This window comes from Artibeus jamaicensis, unplaced genomic scaffold (genome assembly GCF_021234435.1).
Source record: "Artibeus jamaicensis isolate MK-2021 breed Jamaican fruit bat unplaced genomic scaffold, CSHL_Jam_final contig_60, whole genome shotgun sequence".
Lineage (NCBI taxonomy): Eukaryota > Metazoa > Chordata > Mammalia > Chiroptera > Phyllostomidae > Artibeus > Artibeus jamaicensis.
The window spans coordinates 4,056,971-4,072,919 of NW_026521900.1; the positions used below are offsets into that span (position 1 = coordinate 4,056,971).

Below are 15,949 nucleotides of genomic sequence, written 5' to 3' on the forward strand. Positions count from 1 at the left end.
TTTTAAAGATAGACATTTAGCACATCAAATGAAGATATAGACTGCTTACAAGATCATTAAAATCCAGAAATTAAGGAAAAAAAGACAAAAAAAAAGACATAGGGTGTGACTTCAGGAAAGGGAAGAAGAAATGCAAAATTGTGAACAACTAATTCAAGTGAGGGCTTACAGACTAAGTGCAGGACAGTGTAACAAATTTCTACTTTTGTTTAAAAAGGAAGTTCTGTAATCAGAAACTATTTCAACCACATCACTTAGAGACTATACCAAAAAGCACAAAAATGGGCAATAAAAGGTATTTAATATAAAAATAAGCTTGTCTATAACTAAAGACAATCACTTTCCCTAAAATAAAAACCCAACTTTTCACAGAAAGGAAAGAAGAGCTCATTATACTCTTATTAGGGAGAGGTGCATACTAAGGGGAAACATTAATGGTCACGTCTGTGAGGTCATTACAAGGACCACACTGCTGTGTAGGCCCATTTCTAAAGATGAAAATGGCATTAGAGATTTGGATCTAAAATCTCTGAATATATCTCAAGTGTGTGACTATGTCATATAGTCACAGTATATCATAAAACCATTACTGGATCTACTCCCTGGAGATAGGTTCAATTGTAATCTGAGTGTGAGGAGAAAAGAAAGAGGTTGTGAGCTAGGGAACAACAACAGAAAGCTACAGGCGATAGGAACAAAAAGACTGACAGGAAACAATAGGGAGCACTGGGGAACATATGTATAAATGCAACTAGGGCCTTGCCTTTTGTGCGTAGGGCTCTGGGCAATTACCAAGTTGAACCAGAGGAAAACAGCAAGGCCTTCTCCTCAGAATCTCTTCTCTAAGATTCCCATCTCTGAATGTTTTGGAAATCACCTTCACTCAAAAGAGGAAGGCTCACATCCCAATTGGTAAAAGTCAAAATGAGGAACTACAGGGTGGGGAAAAAGTAGGTTTAGAGTTGTTTGCATGGAAAATAATACAATAATTAATAAATAATAATACAAGAATAAACTCTGTGTTTTGTGTACTCACAACTGTAAACCTACTTTTTCCCTACCTGTGTATAGCTGCTGGAATGGGAAACTTGATCTTGTTATCTTGTATAAGGTATAAACATGTAAGCATATATGTGCACATACATACTGGTATATAAACAGAGGAAGGAAGAAGCACGAATACTGACCAATGCTCTTCGTTTGAATAGGAAAGAAGCATTAGCACATCCATTCTTTCTATATTGCTAATTGTGAAGGACAAACAACTCATGTTTCAGGAAGGGCTGTAGGCCTTCATTCCAGTGATAAAATATGAATATTGAATGAGCCACTTTAAGAGTACAAAAATCAAATCAGCAGTGCAAAGTCAACCACATTGCAAATACTGAGGGACTTTAATGAAAGAAGAAAAGCTGAGGGCAGAGGGCATATGATGCAGGAATTAAATTAATAAAGGAACATATAAATAAAATTAAAAAACTGTAACACACATGCACTTACATATACATATATATGGATCCTCTGGAGTTTTAATAAATGATACTTGAGAATACCTCACTTGTAAGATCAAAATCTGAGCATTTTATAATATAATTTTGTGAACACTGGTGGTTTTTTTTTTTTTTTCCAGAAATACCTATATACGTTTCATTGAAATAGGTAACTCTTCTTCTGTGTTCTTCTCCAAGTTACAGACTTTACAAAAAGAGAAGAAGCTGTAAATTGTTTCAAGAGATAACTCACAAGACAACTTTACATTTAAATATCTAAATAAAAGCAGTGCTGTCCCAGGGTCTGATCTGCTATGGCTGACATGGGGAAAACCTTACATCAGAACTTTTCCCTGAGGTAGAAGGTAATCAGAAAAATCCAAAAATATCGACTACAATGTTTGATTGGATGAAGCGCAATGTTGGGTCTGAAGTGGGGGAAGGGGAAGAATTATTTCTGAGGTAAAAAGAAAAAAGTGGAATGATGCTTTTGGAGCAGTAGGGAAGAGCAACTCTGGTATTAAAATTAAAAGGAATCAGACACATGTGGATGGGATTTGGTTGCTGACAAACTTCCTTAGAATCCCTTGGAGGATCTGACTGCATTCACGGAAAAAAAAGTTTATTTAGAATAGAAGAGAAAAGATGTATACATGAAATGATTCACCCTGGTGAATGGATGAATGATCCAATTACCTGAGGAGGTAGGGTCTTCGGAGAAATCTGGCAACTCTTCAGGAGGATCCCCGTAGAATGAGTTGAATTTGTGACTTGACACAGCTGCTAGTACTGCACCCTAAAGCAAAGAGATAAAAAATCTATTAAAACAAATACATAAATATAAAAGTTAGTTAACAAATGGTTATTTAAGGATTATTCAGAAAGTAAAATACACAAAAGATGACAGCTAGAAAAGGAGTAGCTTTTCTTTTCTAATCTTCCTCATCCAAGGATATATTTATTGATTTTGGAGACAGAGGAAGGGAGGAGAGGAGTGGGGAGGGAGAGAGAGAGAGAGAGAGACAGAAACATCAGTGTGAGAGAGAAACAGATTAGTTGCCTCCTGTATGTGCCCCAATTACGAATGGAACCCACAACCTGGGTATGTGCTCTGACCAGGAATTGAACCCACAAACTTTTGGCACATAGAATGATTCTCCAACCAACTGAGCCACCTGGCCAGGGTGAAAAGGGGTAGCTTTTAAATAATTTTCGATTCCTTCAAATCGATCACATATGCAAATACCAGAATAACACTGTTGGTGATTTCAAAAGTATATACCATTTACATCTTGAACTCAAACATGCACTACAACTGGAATATTCTGCAGTCTCTATAAAATGCTACTTCAGAAGAATATCTAATGAAATGGAGAGATACTTGTGATGAATTAGATAAAAAAAGCTTTTAAAACAATCTATAGTATGATCTCAGTTTTGGAAAAAAACCAGGTTAATATAAATATAGGAGACTGAACATATATCAAAATGTTATTAGTAATAATTATGGGAAGTAGGAATGAGTCATTTTTCTTTTTTCCTCTTTCCTTTCATTGTTAACAATGACTATGTATTATTCTTGTATATTATTTTTCAATCAGGTCACAAAGAAGAATCAACTACCATGTGACTCTTAAATTACACATAGCCTCTCCTGATTCCTAGTTGAGAATCACCGTCATGTTGAGTGTATGACATCCCTTAGGACAGTTGGGTGGAAAATTGGCTGGGAATTACTGTTTCAATAACAAGCAAACCTGTAAAGGATATTTTGTGAAAGTGTTAAATACTGCAGGTATGTTCCTTGGCTCTATAATTTCTGGCCACATAGGCTACTTGAGTCAATCATTTAACTTCTTTGGGTTTTCTCCTTTGTAAAGTGAGGATATTAAAACTGGCATAACTTACCTTATAGGATTTGTTAAAAGTCATAATGTATATGAAAGTGTTTGCAAATTGTAAAGTATTTTGCAAATGTAAATCATTCCTAACCCTACTAATATGTAGCTAGAACATGAGCACAAATTTTTGCTGGTCTAGGCAAGAAAGGCTCATTTAGGTAACCTAAGCATCAATTCACTTAAGTTGTCTTAAGTCTAAATTTTAAATATTAAACTCTTAGATTTTTTTTCTGAAAAGAAAGACAAATCTCTTATGTGTGTAGGCATTTAATACATATATGAAAACACTAATAGTAATACATTTCTGCAAGATTCTTTTCTTGGTGGGGAGGAATCATGTTAGGGTTTCCTTCCACAAACAGAAATTGAAAAAGAGACAGACTGCAGAAAGAGGAGAAGAACAACAAAAACCCACAAAAAAGACGAAAAACCAAAACAGAAAAGTGATCCTGATGATACCATTCCAGGCAACTTTTAGATGTCCCAAACTCTAGGGATAATGCAAGAGAAGTTCTTGTGCAGAATTCTATGGTTGGCTACCATGATGAAAATGCTGAGTTCTTCTTCTACAATAGAAGATTATTTCACTTTACATATTATCTATGTTCCCTAAAAGCTGGGTGGGGATGGAATTTTTATAAATCAAATCATGTTTCCCACACCCTGAAACTAAAATTTTAGAGATGCTTTATTTTTATTTCCTAATGAAGTTCAATTGAGTTTCTTAATATGTTAGTTTTATATTTCAAGGCATGTTTTAGCTACCACTGAAGTCAAAGATCTAGAAGTACTTATACTATTAAGAAAGCACTATTTGAAACCTGGAATTTACCTGTAAGGTAAATTCTTTTGAAACGGTAGCAGCAAGTTCTTAATTTATCTGTCTTATGACGAGTGGTTTTGTTTGTTTACTTGTCTCAACTTAGTGACTGCACTTGTGGTTCAAATTTTCAGCACAAAGCTATTAGTAAAACTGCAAAAATGGTTCTGAAACATTTTATGGATTTATAGAATTTTATTAGAGTTTGAGAGTCAACCTTAGAGATGATTCATTTTAAGAGACTCATTTTACAGATGAGGAGACTGAGGTTCACAGCGGCTTAGCAACTTGTTAAGGTTGATGCCATTTTTATGATAGAATCAAGAATAGACAGAATTGATGCCCTCTAACTACTATTCCCAGTTCAAGGGTTTTTTGCTATATCAGGGGTCAACAATCTTTTTCTGTAAAGAACTAGACAATAAATTTTTTAGGGTTGAAGGCCATATGGTTTTTGTTGCGACTATTCAATTCTGCCATTAGAGTGTGAAAGCAGCCATAGACAATACACACATGAATATACATGCTGTGTTTCAATACAACTTTATACGTAAAAATAGGTGGTAGATCAGACTTGGTCCCCAGTTCAAAGTTTGCTAACCCCTGTACTATATACTATTGCTATTACAGAGCTCAGATCTTATACAAGTAGCTCGTAAAACTGCCTGCATCATTAAATACTTGATAAAAAGTTTTCTATCTAATTTAGTAGGCATAATTTAGTATGTTTTGAGAGTAAAACATATCAACTTTGATTAAAGAAGAATATTCACAATGTGTTAAGATAACTAATATTAAAGATGCAACTTTAATAATGCAACTTTAAAGATGCAACTTTTCTACTAAGCAAATTAACCTAGAAAGGAGAAGATAGATTTTAAACTCAAAGAAAAAGAGAACTACAAATAATTAATTCTGGACATAATCAAAATTATAATTCACATGTCAAATATTAAAATGGAATGCTCCCAGCTAAATGATTCTGTGTCTCATTTAAGGAAGTGGAAAACAAGGAAATAGTTAACTCAGACTTCTGCTAAGTTAAACTACTAAATGTATGGAAGGAGACAACAAAGTTAGAAAGTAAGGAACATGAGAGTTGAATACAGATGTATAGCTGACTTGAAGACAACAGCAAAAACCAATATGTACTATGTTTTTGGTGCCCCATAACTGAGCTCAGAACCATGAAGTCTGATAGGCATAAGGCCAAGAACATTTTAACAAGTTTAAATACACAACACGAATACAAATTGTTGAATAACTAGCTTTATACCCAAGTATCAAGGTAACACCCAGTCACAGTGCAATATACTGAGGGAGGAAACCCATCACAGGGACATACAAATATGTGTGTGACACAGAATTCAAGAGAGGGTCATCTTATTAGGATGCAGAACATTGAACTCAAAGCATTAAACTTGGAGAGGGTGAGGCCGAACAGAGATGACAAAAAGGCTGGAAAATCTTTCCAAGGTAGAAATGTTAAAGGATTTCAGTTGATTAAATTTAAGAGTTAGGTCCTAAATGATGAGGCAAGATCACCGATTATAACAGAACCTCCAATCGCTCTCCTTATAGTCTTAGCCAAAGTTATCATTCAGTATAGTCAGCATAGCCTACATACATATGATACTCAAACATATGCTAAACACATGTCTAAAACCTGGAATTTTATAACATTAAATAGGGATATATGACTAAAGAAGGCTATGCTATCTCTGAAGGAAAAAAATGAGACTCATAAGCGTAGTGAATATGACTATATTGAAGAGCAATTATATGGCATCGATATCTTAGGAACTCTTTTGATCTGTGCAAAGTACTTTATGAAGATTGTCTTTTGATTTACATAACTCTTAAAGTCACATTGCCTAACTTAGGATGTAATAATTCTACATTTCAGAATCACAAATTAATAGAACTGCTTAGTAAAAGCAATATAAAATCAAGATCAAAGATTTAATTATTTATGAAACTCCTCATACTAGAATAGTTTTCAGTTTTTAGAATCAAAGGTGCATTTTAGACACTACATTTACTGCTGAGTAGCTGGCACCCACAAATGCTATGCTGACCTACTGCCTCTACACAAGCCCACACTACAGGGGACTGTATGTAAATGTTGCCTTTCATGAGGGCACAAAGGTCCTTGATAAATCCTTAAGTTAGCTCTTGTTGGATTAATAGAAAGGGGAAGAATGCTAAAAGGCAGCGACTAGAGCTTGCTGGTAGATTTCTCGAAAGGTGCTACATACATGTAAACATTACTCTTAGAGGTGTCAAGACTCCAGATAGCAGTGCTGGGCAATAAGACTTCGTGCAAAGATAGAAATGTTCTATATCTGGGCTGTCCAATACAGTAGCCATCAGTCACATGTGGTTTCGGGCACTTGAAATGTGGCTACTGCAACTGAGAAACCAAATTCAGGATTTTATTTAATATTAATAAATTAAAATTAGAATTTAAGAACCTACATGTGTCTAGTGGCTACTGCATTGGATAGAGCAGCTCTATGAAGTATTGGAAAACAGCATTCCTAAACAAATTGTTTTTAGTCCTGCAAAGTTCACTAGCCTGAGACCAACTGGTAAGTCAGAGATGCATGCAGGCTATACTTCTGCAATTTGCAAAATCAATATGAAAAAATTTGAGACAGTTATCAGAATCATCCTTCATTTTCTGTATATACAAGGAATAAATAATTTTATCCCCTAAATTGAATCACATGGACTCAACTCACCATGTCCTGAACTGACTGTAATAAACTTACCCAAATACAGAATCTTGCTGCTCCTTATACAGAATTTTCTTTCACATACTTCACTGTAGGGAAATTTGCTTTCTAAATATAGAGATGATTCATGAAGCAAAAGGGATAATTTCTAGAATAGATTTCTTCCTGAACCTCTTTCCTAGGTAGACAAATTCAGATACTCAGACACCTGGTAGTCCCCTTTCCCACCTTTCCACCACCCTTTGCCTCTTGCTCAGCAAGTCCTTCAAGTAGGTGACAGCTAGGGTTAGAGTACAGGTGTGCCTCCTTAAGAGTAACACAAAGCACAGATTTTCTACATGGCCTAGATTGCAGTGTGTCCCATGGATCCTAATATACAGTTTGAGAAAATAGGATCCTTATTATATCTAGTCATATGCTCAGGCCTATGTAGTTTATTAAAGGAAGTATGCAGGGGTGTCCAACCTGTGGCCTCTGGGCTACATGTAGACCAGGATGGCTGTGAATGCAGCCCAGGATGGCTATGAATATGGCCCAACACAAAATCATAAATTTACTTAAAACCTTCTTTTTGCTCATCAGTTTTCATTAGTGTTTGTGTATTTTAGGTGTAGCCCAAGACAACCCTTCTTCTAGTGTGTCCCAGAGACACCAAAAGGTTGGACACCCTTGTAGGATTTTAAAAATTGAACTATTAAAATTCTATAAAAGGGCAAAAACCCAAACCCCGAGACCAACATATGAAATGTCTGGTTACCAAAATGGAGAAAAGAAATTTGCCATCATCATTCACAGATGTAAAGTAAAATAGTGAAATAAAAGAGAATAAAAACAAGTGTATGATAATAATTCAAATCACATGCAGGGATCCATAAACTTCTTAAAAATCTAGTTTGAGACATAGTCTGAAAATGATATTATACTTTCTACTTATCCAAATAATTTTCTCATTAGGGATTTGTTGTCTTCAGTAGCCTGTTGTTCATGTTAAAATGAAAGTACAAATATGGAAAGGAACAATTTTTGATTGTAGAGGGAACGTTGATACTATTATAAGCAATAATGAGTAACTGTCTTGAAATTTCAGCAAAGTAAAATGAGTAATGTTTTCTACTCTGGCATGAAAGAGTTTCACAAAACTTTCTTAATGAGAAAAAGGTTCAACAAGGAAAACAATAGACCCATTATCAATAATACCTGTTTGGGTATAAGCCTTTGGAGGGCAGGTTATTTATAGAGATCAAAAATCTTAAATACATGTATATGCTTTAATGCCAACAATTCCAGTAAGAACATTTACCCTAAAAATAAAATCAGAGCTATACAAAGATCTATTTATTTAAAAATTATTTATTTATTTTTAGAGAGATGAGAAGGGAAGGAGAATGACGGAGAGAAACACCAATGTGTGGTTGCCTCTTGTGGGCCCCACACTGGGGACCTGGCTTGCAACCTAGGCATGTGCCCTGACTGGGAATCAAACCGGTGACACTTTGGTTTGAAGGCCCGTGCTGAATCCAGTGAGCTACACCAGCTTGGGCTACACAAAAATGTATTAATGAAAATAGCCAATGCAATAGCATTTATGGCCATGAAAAACTGGAAGCAATCTCCATGTCTGACTGCTGGTTAATTAAATTGTGATATATGTATATGATGGATTTTTGTAGAACCATTACAGCTTGTGCTTTAGAGTAATAACTCTCAATAAGGTGAACATATCAGAATCACCCATAGAGTTTTTCCAATAAACACATACCCCTACAACCTGCATGCCTGGGGCTGAGGGAGGAGGTGGCGGTCTCTCGAATGAGTTGAGTGGTGCAGTGAGCCACTGTTTCTATGGGAATGTAGTAACTCACATCCCTCAATTGTGCCCAAGTGAAAGCTAGTATTTAAGAATATTTTGTTACATGGTATCAAAAGTGGGTTATGTGAAATTCACATGACATAAAAGTAACCATGTTAAAGTGTACAATTCAGTGATATTTAGTAGATTCACACAATGTGCGGCCACCATTTGTGTAGTTCCAAAACATCCTCATCCCCTGCCCCTCCAATCTCTATATCAATTAAGCAGTCACTACCTAGTACCAGGAAACCACCAATTTGCTTTCTCTCTCTATGGATTTACAGATATAAATACTTATTATAGCTACTGTAAATAAATGGAGTTATCCAATATATGGCCTTTTATGTCTTTTATTGCATGTGGCTATACAATTGCCCCAGTACCATTTGTTGAAAAGACTATTCCTTCCCTAATAAACTGCTTTGGCACTTTTATTTAAAATCTACTGACCATAAATATAACAGTTTATCCCTGTACTCTTAATTCTGTCCCATAATGTACATATCTAGTTTTATACTGTAAAAGTGCCACGGTGTCCTGATAACTACAGTAAATGTTGAAATAGGAAAGTATGAGTCTCCTGACTTTGTTCTTTTTTACAGATTGTTTTCACTATTCTGGGTCCTTTGCATTTCCATGTAAATTTTAGGATCTGTTTGTCAATTTCTGCTAAAACTTTGAGAGAGATTTTGTTGACTCTATAGATCAATTTGGGAAGAAGTGTCATCTTAACAATATTGAGTCTCTCAATCCACAAACATTAAGTATTTCTCCATTTATTTAGATCTTCTTTTAATTTAAAAAAATTTTTTTTATTGATTATGCTGTTACAGTTGTTCTATTCCCCCTTTCATTCCCCTCCACCCTACCCCCCCATCCCCACCATTACCCCTCCTTTAGTTTATGGCCATGTGTCTCAAGTCCTTTAGATTCTATATTTCCCATGCTATTCTTGCCCCCCCTTCTATTTTCTATCTACTGTCTATGCTACTTATTTTCTGTACCTTCTCCCCCATTCTCCTCCTCCCACTCCCCTGTTGCTAACCCTCCTTGAGATCTTCATTTCTATGTTTCCACTCCTGATCTAGCTGTCCTTTTAGTTTGCTTTTGTTTTAGGTGTGGTTGTTAATAACTGTGAGTTTGTTGTCCTTTCACTGTTCATGTTTCTTTAACTTCTTTTTCTTAGATAAGTCCCTTTAACATTTCATATAATAAGGGCTTGGTGATGATGAACTCCTTGAATTTGATCTTATCTGAGAAGCACCTTATCTGTCCTTCCATTCTAAATGAAAGTTTTGCTGGAATAGAGCAATCTTGGTTGTAGGTCTTTAGATTTCATGACTTGGAATACCTCTTTCCAGCCCCTTCTTGCCTGTCAGGTCTCTTTTGAGAAATCTGCTGACAGTCTGATGGGGACTCCTTTGTAGGTGACTGTCCCCTTAGCTCTTGCTGCTTCTAGGATTCTCTCCTTCATTTTAATTTTGGCTAATGTAATTATGATGTGCCTTGGTGTGTTCCTTCTTGGGTCCAACTTCTTTGGTACTCTCTGAGCTTCCTGGATTTCCTGGAAGTCTATTTCCTTTGCCAGATTGGGGAAATTCTCCTTTATTATTTGCTCAAATAAGTTTTCCACTGGTGGCTTTTCCTTTTCCCCTTCTGGTACCCCTATAATTCAGATGTTGGAGCGTTTAAAGATGTCCTGGAGGTTCCTAAGACTCTTCTCATTTCTTTGAATTCTTGCTTCTTGACTCTTTTCTGTTTGGCCATTATTTGCTTTCTTCTGGTCCACTCCATTGATTTGAGTCCCAGTTTCCTTTTCATTGCTATTGGTGTCCTGTGCAATTCCATTCATTTCAATTAGTTTCGCCTTCATATATTTGTCTAATTTGTGGCTATAATTTAGATCTTCTTTAATTTCTCTTAGCAATGCTAGTTTACAAGACTTATGCTTCTTTTGTTAAATTTGTTTTTTTTAAATCCACACTCAGGGATATTTTACCTTTTTATCTTTGCTTTTAGAGAGAGAGGAAGGGAGAGAGAAAAACATTGATCCAAGAAACATCATACTGGAGTACGGACCCAGAGTGGGGATTATATGCGCCTAGATCAGGGATCAAACCCACAACCCAGGCATGTGCCCTGACCAGGAATTGAACCTGCAACCTTTTGGTTTATGGGAAGATGCTCCAACCAACTGAGCCTCAACAGCCAGGATGTTATATTTATTCTTAAGAATTTCATTCTTTTTGATGCTATTGTGAATAGAATTGTTTCTTAGTTTCATTTGAAGATTATTCATTGCTCATATACAGAAATACAATTCAAATTTGTATACTGATTTTGTATCCTGTGACCTTGCTAAAACTTGTTATTTCTAATAGTTCTTTAGAGATTCCTTAGGATTGTCTACATACAGAACCATGTTATCTATAAACAAAGACAATTTTACTTTCTTTCCCATCTTGATGCCTTTTATTTTGTTTTCTTACTTAATTGTACTAGAGGATTGAGTATTTGTATTTTTATTAAGCACTTAGGTGACAGTGATGCTGCTGATCAGGGGAATAACACTTGAAGAGCCACTGCTCTAAAGAATATAGTTGGAGAGGTTGTGGGGAAAAGGGGACCTTAGTTCACTGTTGGTGGGATTGCAGACTGGTACAACCATTATGGAAAACAGTATGGAATTTTCTCAGAAAAATAAAAATTGACCTGCCTTTTGACCCAGCAATTCCACTGCTAGGATTATACCCTAAGAACCCTGAAACATCAATCCAAAAGAACCTATGCATCCCAATGTTCATAGCAGCACAATTTACAACAGCCAAGTGTTGGAAGCAACCTAGGTGCCCATCAGTAAATGAATGGATCAAAAAATTGTGGTACATATACACAATGGAATTCTATGCTGCAGAGAGAAAGAAGGAGCTACCACCCTTTGCAACAACATGGATGGAACTGGAAAGCATTATGCTGAGTGAAATAAGCCAGGTGTTGAAAGACAAATACCATATGATCTCACCTTTAACAGGAAGCTAAACAACAAAACAAACAAGCAAGCAAAATAAAAACAAAGACACTGAAATAGAGAACAAGGGGACAGTTACCAGAGGGGAGAGGGGAGGGAACTTAAGGGGAAAAAAGGGGGAGGGATTTAGAGGAACAAGTATAAAGGACACAGGGATAATAACTAAGGGGGGTGGAAGTGGGAGGGAGGTGGGGAGCATGGGGTGGGGTGGGCTGGGATGCGAGAAATAGAAAACTGTACTTGAAAAATAACTAAATACAATTTTAAAAAAGATTAAAAAAAGAATATATATCACAGAAAGGATATGATACTAGAGGAAAGTAATGGAAAAGAAGTGAGTATGATAATATATCACATATATAAGATCCTCTCTTTCTAGATACTGTGAAGGAAAATGATTGAAATGATCAGAAATGTCTAAGTGTAATTACTCTGGAAGAAATACAAAAATGGGATTATCCAATTAAAGTTTTTGTGTTTTATATACATAAAAACCTTTAAAAACCTTAAAATGTTACTGTCAGTGACTGGAAAGAAGTTAAAATGGTATGGACTGTCCATTAAGGGATTACAGTTATATATAAAGTACCACATCAAAGGTATTAACATGAAAATCACAATAAAACAATAACAAAAATAATGTTAAAAGCAAATAATATCTATGGAACACTTATAACTACTTAGTACTATTCTAACTGCTATAATGTATTAATTCATTAAAACCTTACAACAACCATATAAGTTAGTTATTATCATCCCCATTTTACAGATAAGGAAATTGAGGCACAGAGAATTTAAATAACGTGCTCAAGTTTACACAGATTGTTAAGTGTCAGAGCCAGGATTCACTTAAGGCAATGTAGCTCCAGATCCCACTCTTTTACTATAATGCTATATTTCTTCTTTTTCTTCTGGCCGCCAAAAATAAAAATTTCCTACCTCTGACTAAGAACAAAAGTAATTTTCTATTGCTTTCTGTGAACTTCCCTTTTAATCACTTCAAAGGGAGTCATACAAATTCCCTTGTTGCCCACCATTCAAAAAGGTTAAAAACAGTGCCTGGGTGGAAGGATGGTATGTAACTGTTCACGTCTGAAAATAACTTGTGTGGTGGGCTCTGGAAGCCAGGGAAATTGCAATCTCTATTCTAGAAACTTGCAGAAAAGGCAGAATAAGAATTACTTCCTTGAGGAGGTTAGGTGTAGCATGCTATAAGCAGAGTGGCTGAATCACTCAAAAGGATACAGCTGTAGCAGAAGCTGAAAAACTCATAAGTCTGCTGATGTCCCTAATTCCAGGTTGTTTCATGGGTCATGAAACTCTAAATATTACAGCAAAGGGATGTGGTAAATTCACATGACCCCTTTCTGCTGTGACAGCTTGGCCCTGTCCAAGTAAATCTTAGTCACCACTTTGGCTAGGTTAGGCCCAAGTCTGATTTTGTGGCAGAAGAAATACTGCACATATTTCTTGTGATTGGGGCAAATCTGAGCCATATGGTAAAAGGCCTGTACTTAGCAATGAAAAGTTCCACCCCAGAGTAATGTCATACAGGCCAAAGCGGCATTATAATTAAGAAGACTTTAAGGAAGAATTGAGAAAGTAGCATAATTCACCTTTCTTGGAGAGGGGAGGAGAACTAACTTCAAAAACAGCTGACCAAAATTCACTTTGGATAATACGATATTTTTCTTTTGTAGGCTATACTGGTTCAGGTGTATATCAAGGCATACAAATGAAAAGTCTTGGGAAACTTGTTTGGGCACCATCTTAATAATTAGTTTTGCCAAGGACTTGTAAAACAAAGAAATAGGAGCTAGTTCGAACCTCTGCTGCAAAAACAACTGGCAGAAAGCCTTAACTAGGAATAACCATCCTCAGCAATGACATGAGAAAATTTCCCTTGCTCCACAGCAGTGCTATCCAGGAAAATTTTTTGCAATGATGGAAATGCCCTGTATCTACACTGTCCAATACGGTAGCCACTGGTCACTGAGCACTTGAAATGTGCTAGTGTGACTGAGGAACTGACCTTTTCATTTTAAGTATTTGATTATGCTATTACAGTTGTCCCATTTTTCTCCCCTTTAACTGCCTCCACCTGGTACCCCCATTCCCTATAGCATCCCCCCAACCTTAGTTCATGTTCATGGGTCATACATGTAAGTTCTTTGGCTTCTCCATTTCCTATACTATTCTTTTTTATTTTTTAATTAGGAAATATTTTATTGTACAAAATTTACATTTGTTGCACATGATAAAAACCATAGCAACAACTAGCTTTTGCTAATTCATTTTTTTCTGTGAAAAGTAAAGATTATTTTCTGATATGGTAGATAATACTGCTTTTTATACAGTTAACAGTTTTGAGGACACAATTGTCTTAGGACATAAGGTGTAAACTAAAAACAGATAAAAAAAAGTGCAGGGGGAAGACCACTACCGAAGAGTAATCTCCAAAAACTTGGCATTTTCCATGGCAAGGCAGATGCTGTGGGGTCATCACACTGTAGATGTGGTTTGATTATCTGAAGCCATTCATTAAGATACTCAACAAGACCTAATGAATCTGGGATATTGTCTCTTTCTGAAACAAATTTCAGCAGAACCACCATTGGGATTTCTTTAGAACAGCCTTCATCATAGAGTGTTTTTGTGATACCTCCACCAGGAGCATGGATACAAAACTCAGAATCACTTATTTCAGGAATGCATGGGCAATTTTCCATTCCTTCCCAATTAAGGCTCTTTATTTTATTTTGAACACTTTTTTGCATGGAAGGTGTAAGTAGGTATCTGAAAGGTGTACTGCGAAGCTGTAGATCATTATGATGATATGAATGATTGCTTGCGAGAACAATAACTTTGGCACAGTTGCTACTTTTCACCCAGGAAAGCAGTTTTTCACAGAATGCCTTTGACTTATACTTAATAAAAATGGATCTTAACTGAAGAGCCACTAGCTTCTTTGAAGGCAATGAATATTCTTCAGCATTTATACTGAGTTCTATTGAATTTTCTTCTGATGTTGCATATGGATTGTTTCCAACCATCGGCACAAGACAATCGGTATAGAAGTAACCAATCTTAGACATATTCAGTGTAGAAATAATTAGATTTATTGCAAGCTGGCCAGCATTTCCAACGGATACTGCTGGCATCAAGAGGGTGAAACCCGCAAAACTGAAGACTGATTCTTGGGAACAAAGCAGGGAACAAACATGGTCACACTGAAGTGGGGAAAAGGAGGTAAGCCCTGGTCTGGCAGGAACGAGGTGAGAAAAACAAAAATCGCAAGTTCCAGCAGTGTGTGAGACCTCGAATCCCCCTATACTATTCTTAGCCTTCTCTTGTCTACTTTGTACCTACCCATTATACTTCTTATTCCTTGTACCTTTTCCTTCATTCTTCCCCTTCCCCCTCCCAGCTGATAACCTTCCATGAGATCTCAATTTCTCTGATTCTGTTCCTGTTCTGGTTGTCTGTTTAGTTTGTTTTTGTTTTTGTTTTAGGTTCACTTGTTGATAGTTGTGAGTCTGTTGTCATTTTACTATTCATAGCTTTCATCTTCTTTTTCTTAGATAAGTCCTTTTAACATGGTATGTAATAAAAGCTTGGTGATGTTGAACGCCTTTAAACTTCACCTTATCTGGAAAGCACTTTATCGGCCCTTATATTCTAAATGATAGCTTCGCTGGATAGAGTACTCTTGGATGTAAGTCCTTGCTTTTCACAACTTTGAATTCTTCTCACCCGCCCCTTCTTGCCTGCAAGGTTTCTTTTGAGAGATCAGCTGATAGTCTTATGGGAACTACTTTGTAGGTAACTCTCTTCTTTTCTCTTGCTGCTTTTAAGATTCTCTCTTTATCTTTAATCTTTGGCATTTTAATTATAATGTGTCTTGGTGTGGCCTTCTTTGTGTCCAACTTGTTTGGGACTCTGAGCTTCCTAGACTTTTATGTCTATTTCTTTCCCCAGACTGGAGAAGTTTTCTTTCATTATTTTTCCTTTTCTTTTTTTTTTTTAATTTTATTTAGTTATTTTTCAAGTACAGTTTTTTAAAAATTTTATTTAGTTATTTTTCAAGTACAGTTTTTTGTCTATTTTTCCCATCCCAGCT

General features: G+C 36.1%; 2 protein-coding genes across 10 annotated transcripts in view; both read right to left on the reverse strand.

Moving 5' to 3' along the window:
* The window catches only part of CASK (calcium/calmodulin dependent serine protein kinase), a 490,261-nt gene that overhangs the window by 123,690 nt on the left and 350,622 nt on the right, over positions 1-15,949 (reverse strand). For all 9 annotated transcript variants that reach the window (XM_037165398.2, XM_037165406.2, XM_037165435.2 and 6 more), the window contains one exon: positions 2,187-2,286. In XM_037165398.2, coding sequence (XP_037021293.1) covers positions 2,187-2,286 — 100 coding nt within the window. The remainder of the gene's footprint in view (positions 1-2,186; positions 2,287-15,949) is intronic.
* LOC119063994 (proteasome assembly chaperone 2-like) lies at positions 14,232-15,052 on the reverse strand. Its single transcript, XM_037165578.2, is given in 2 exon segments — positions 14,232-15,029; positions 15,032-15,052. Coding segments are annotated over 2 exon segments (819 nt in total).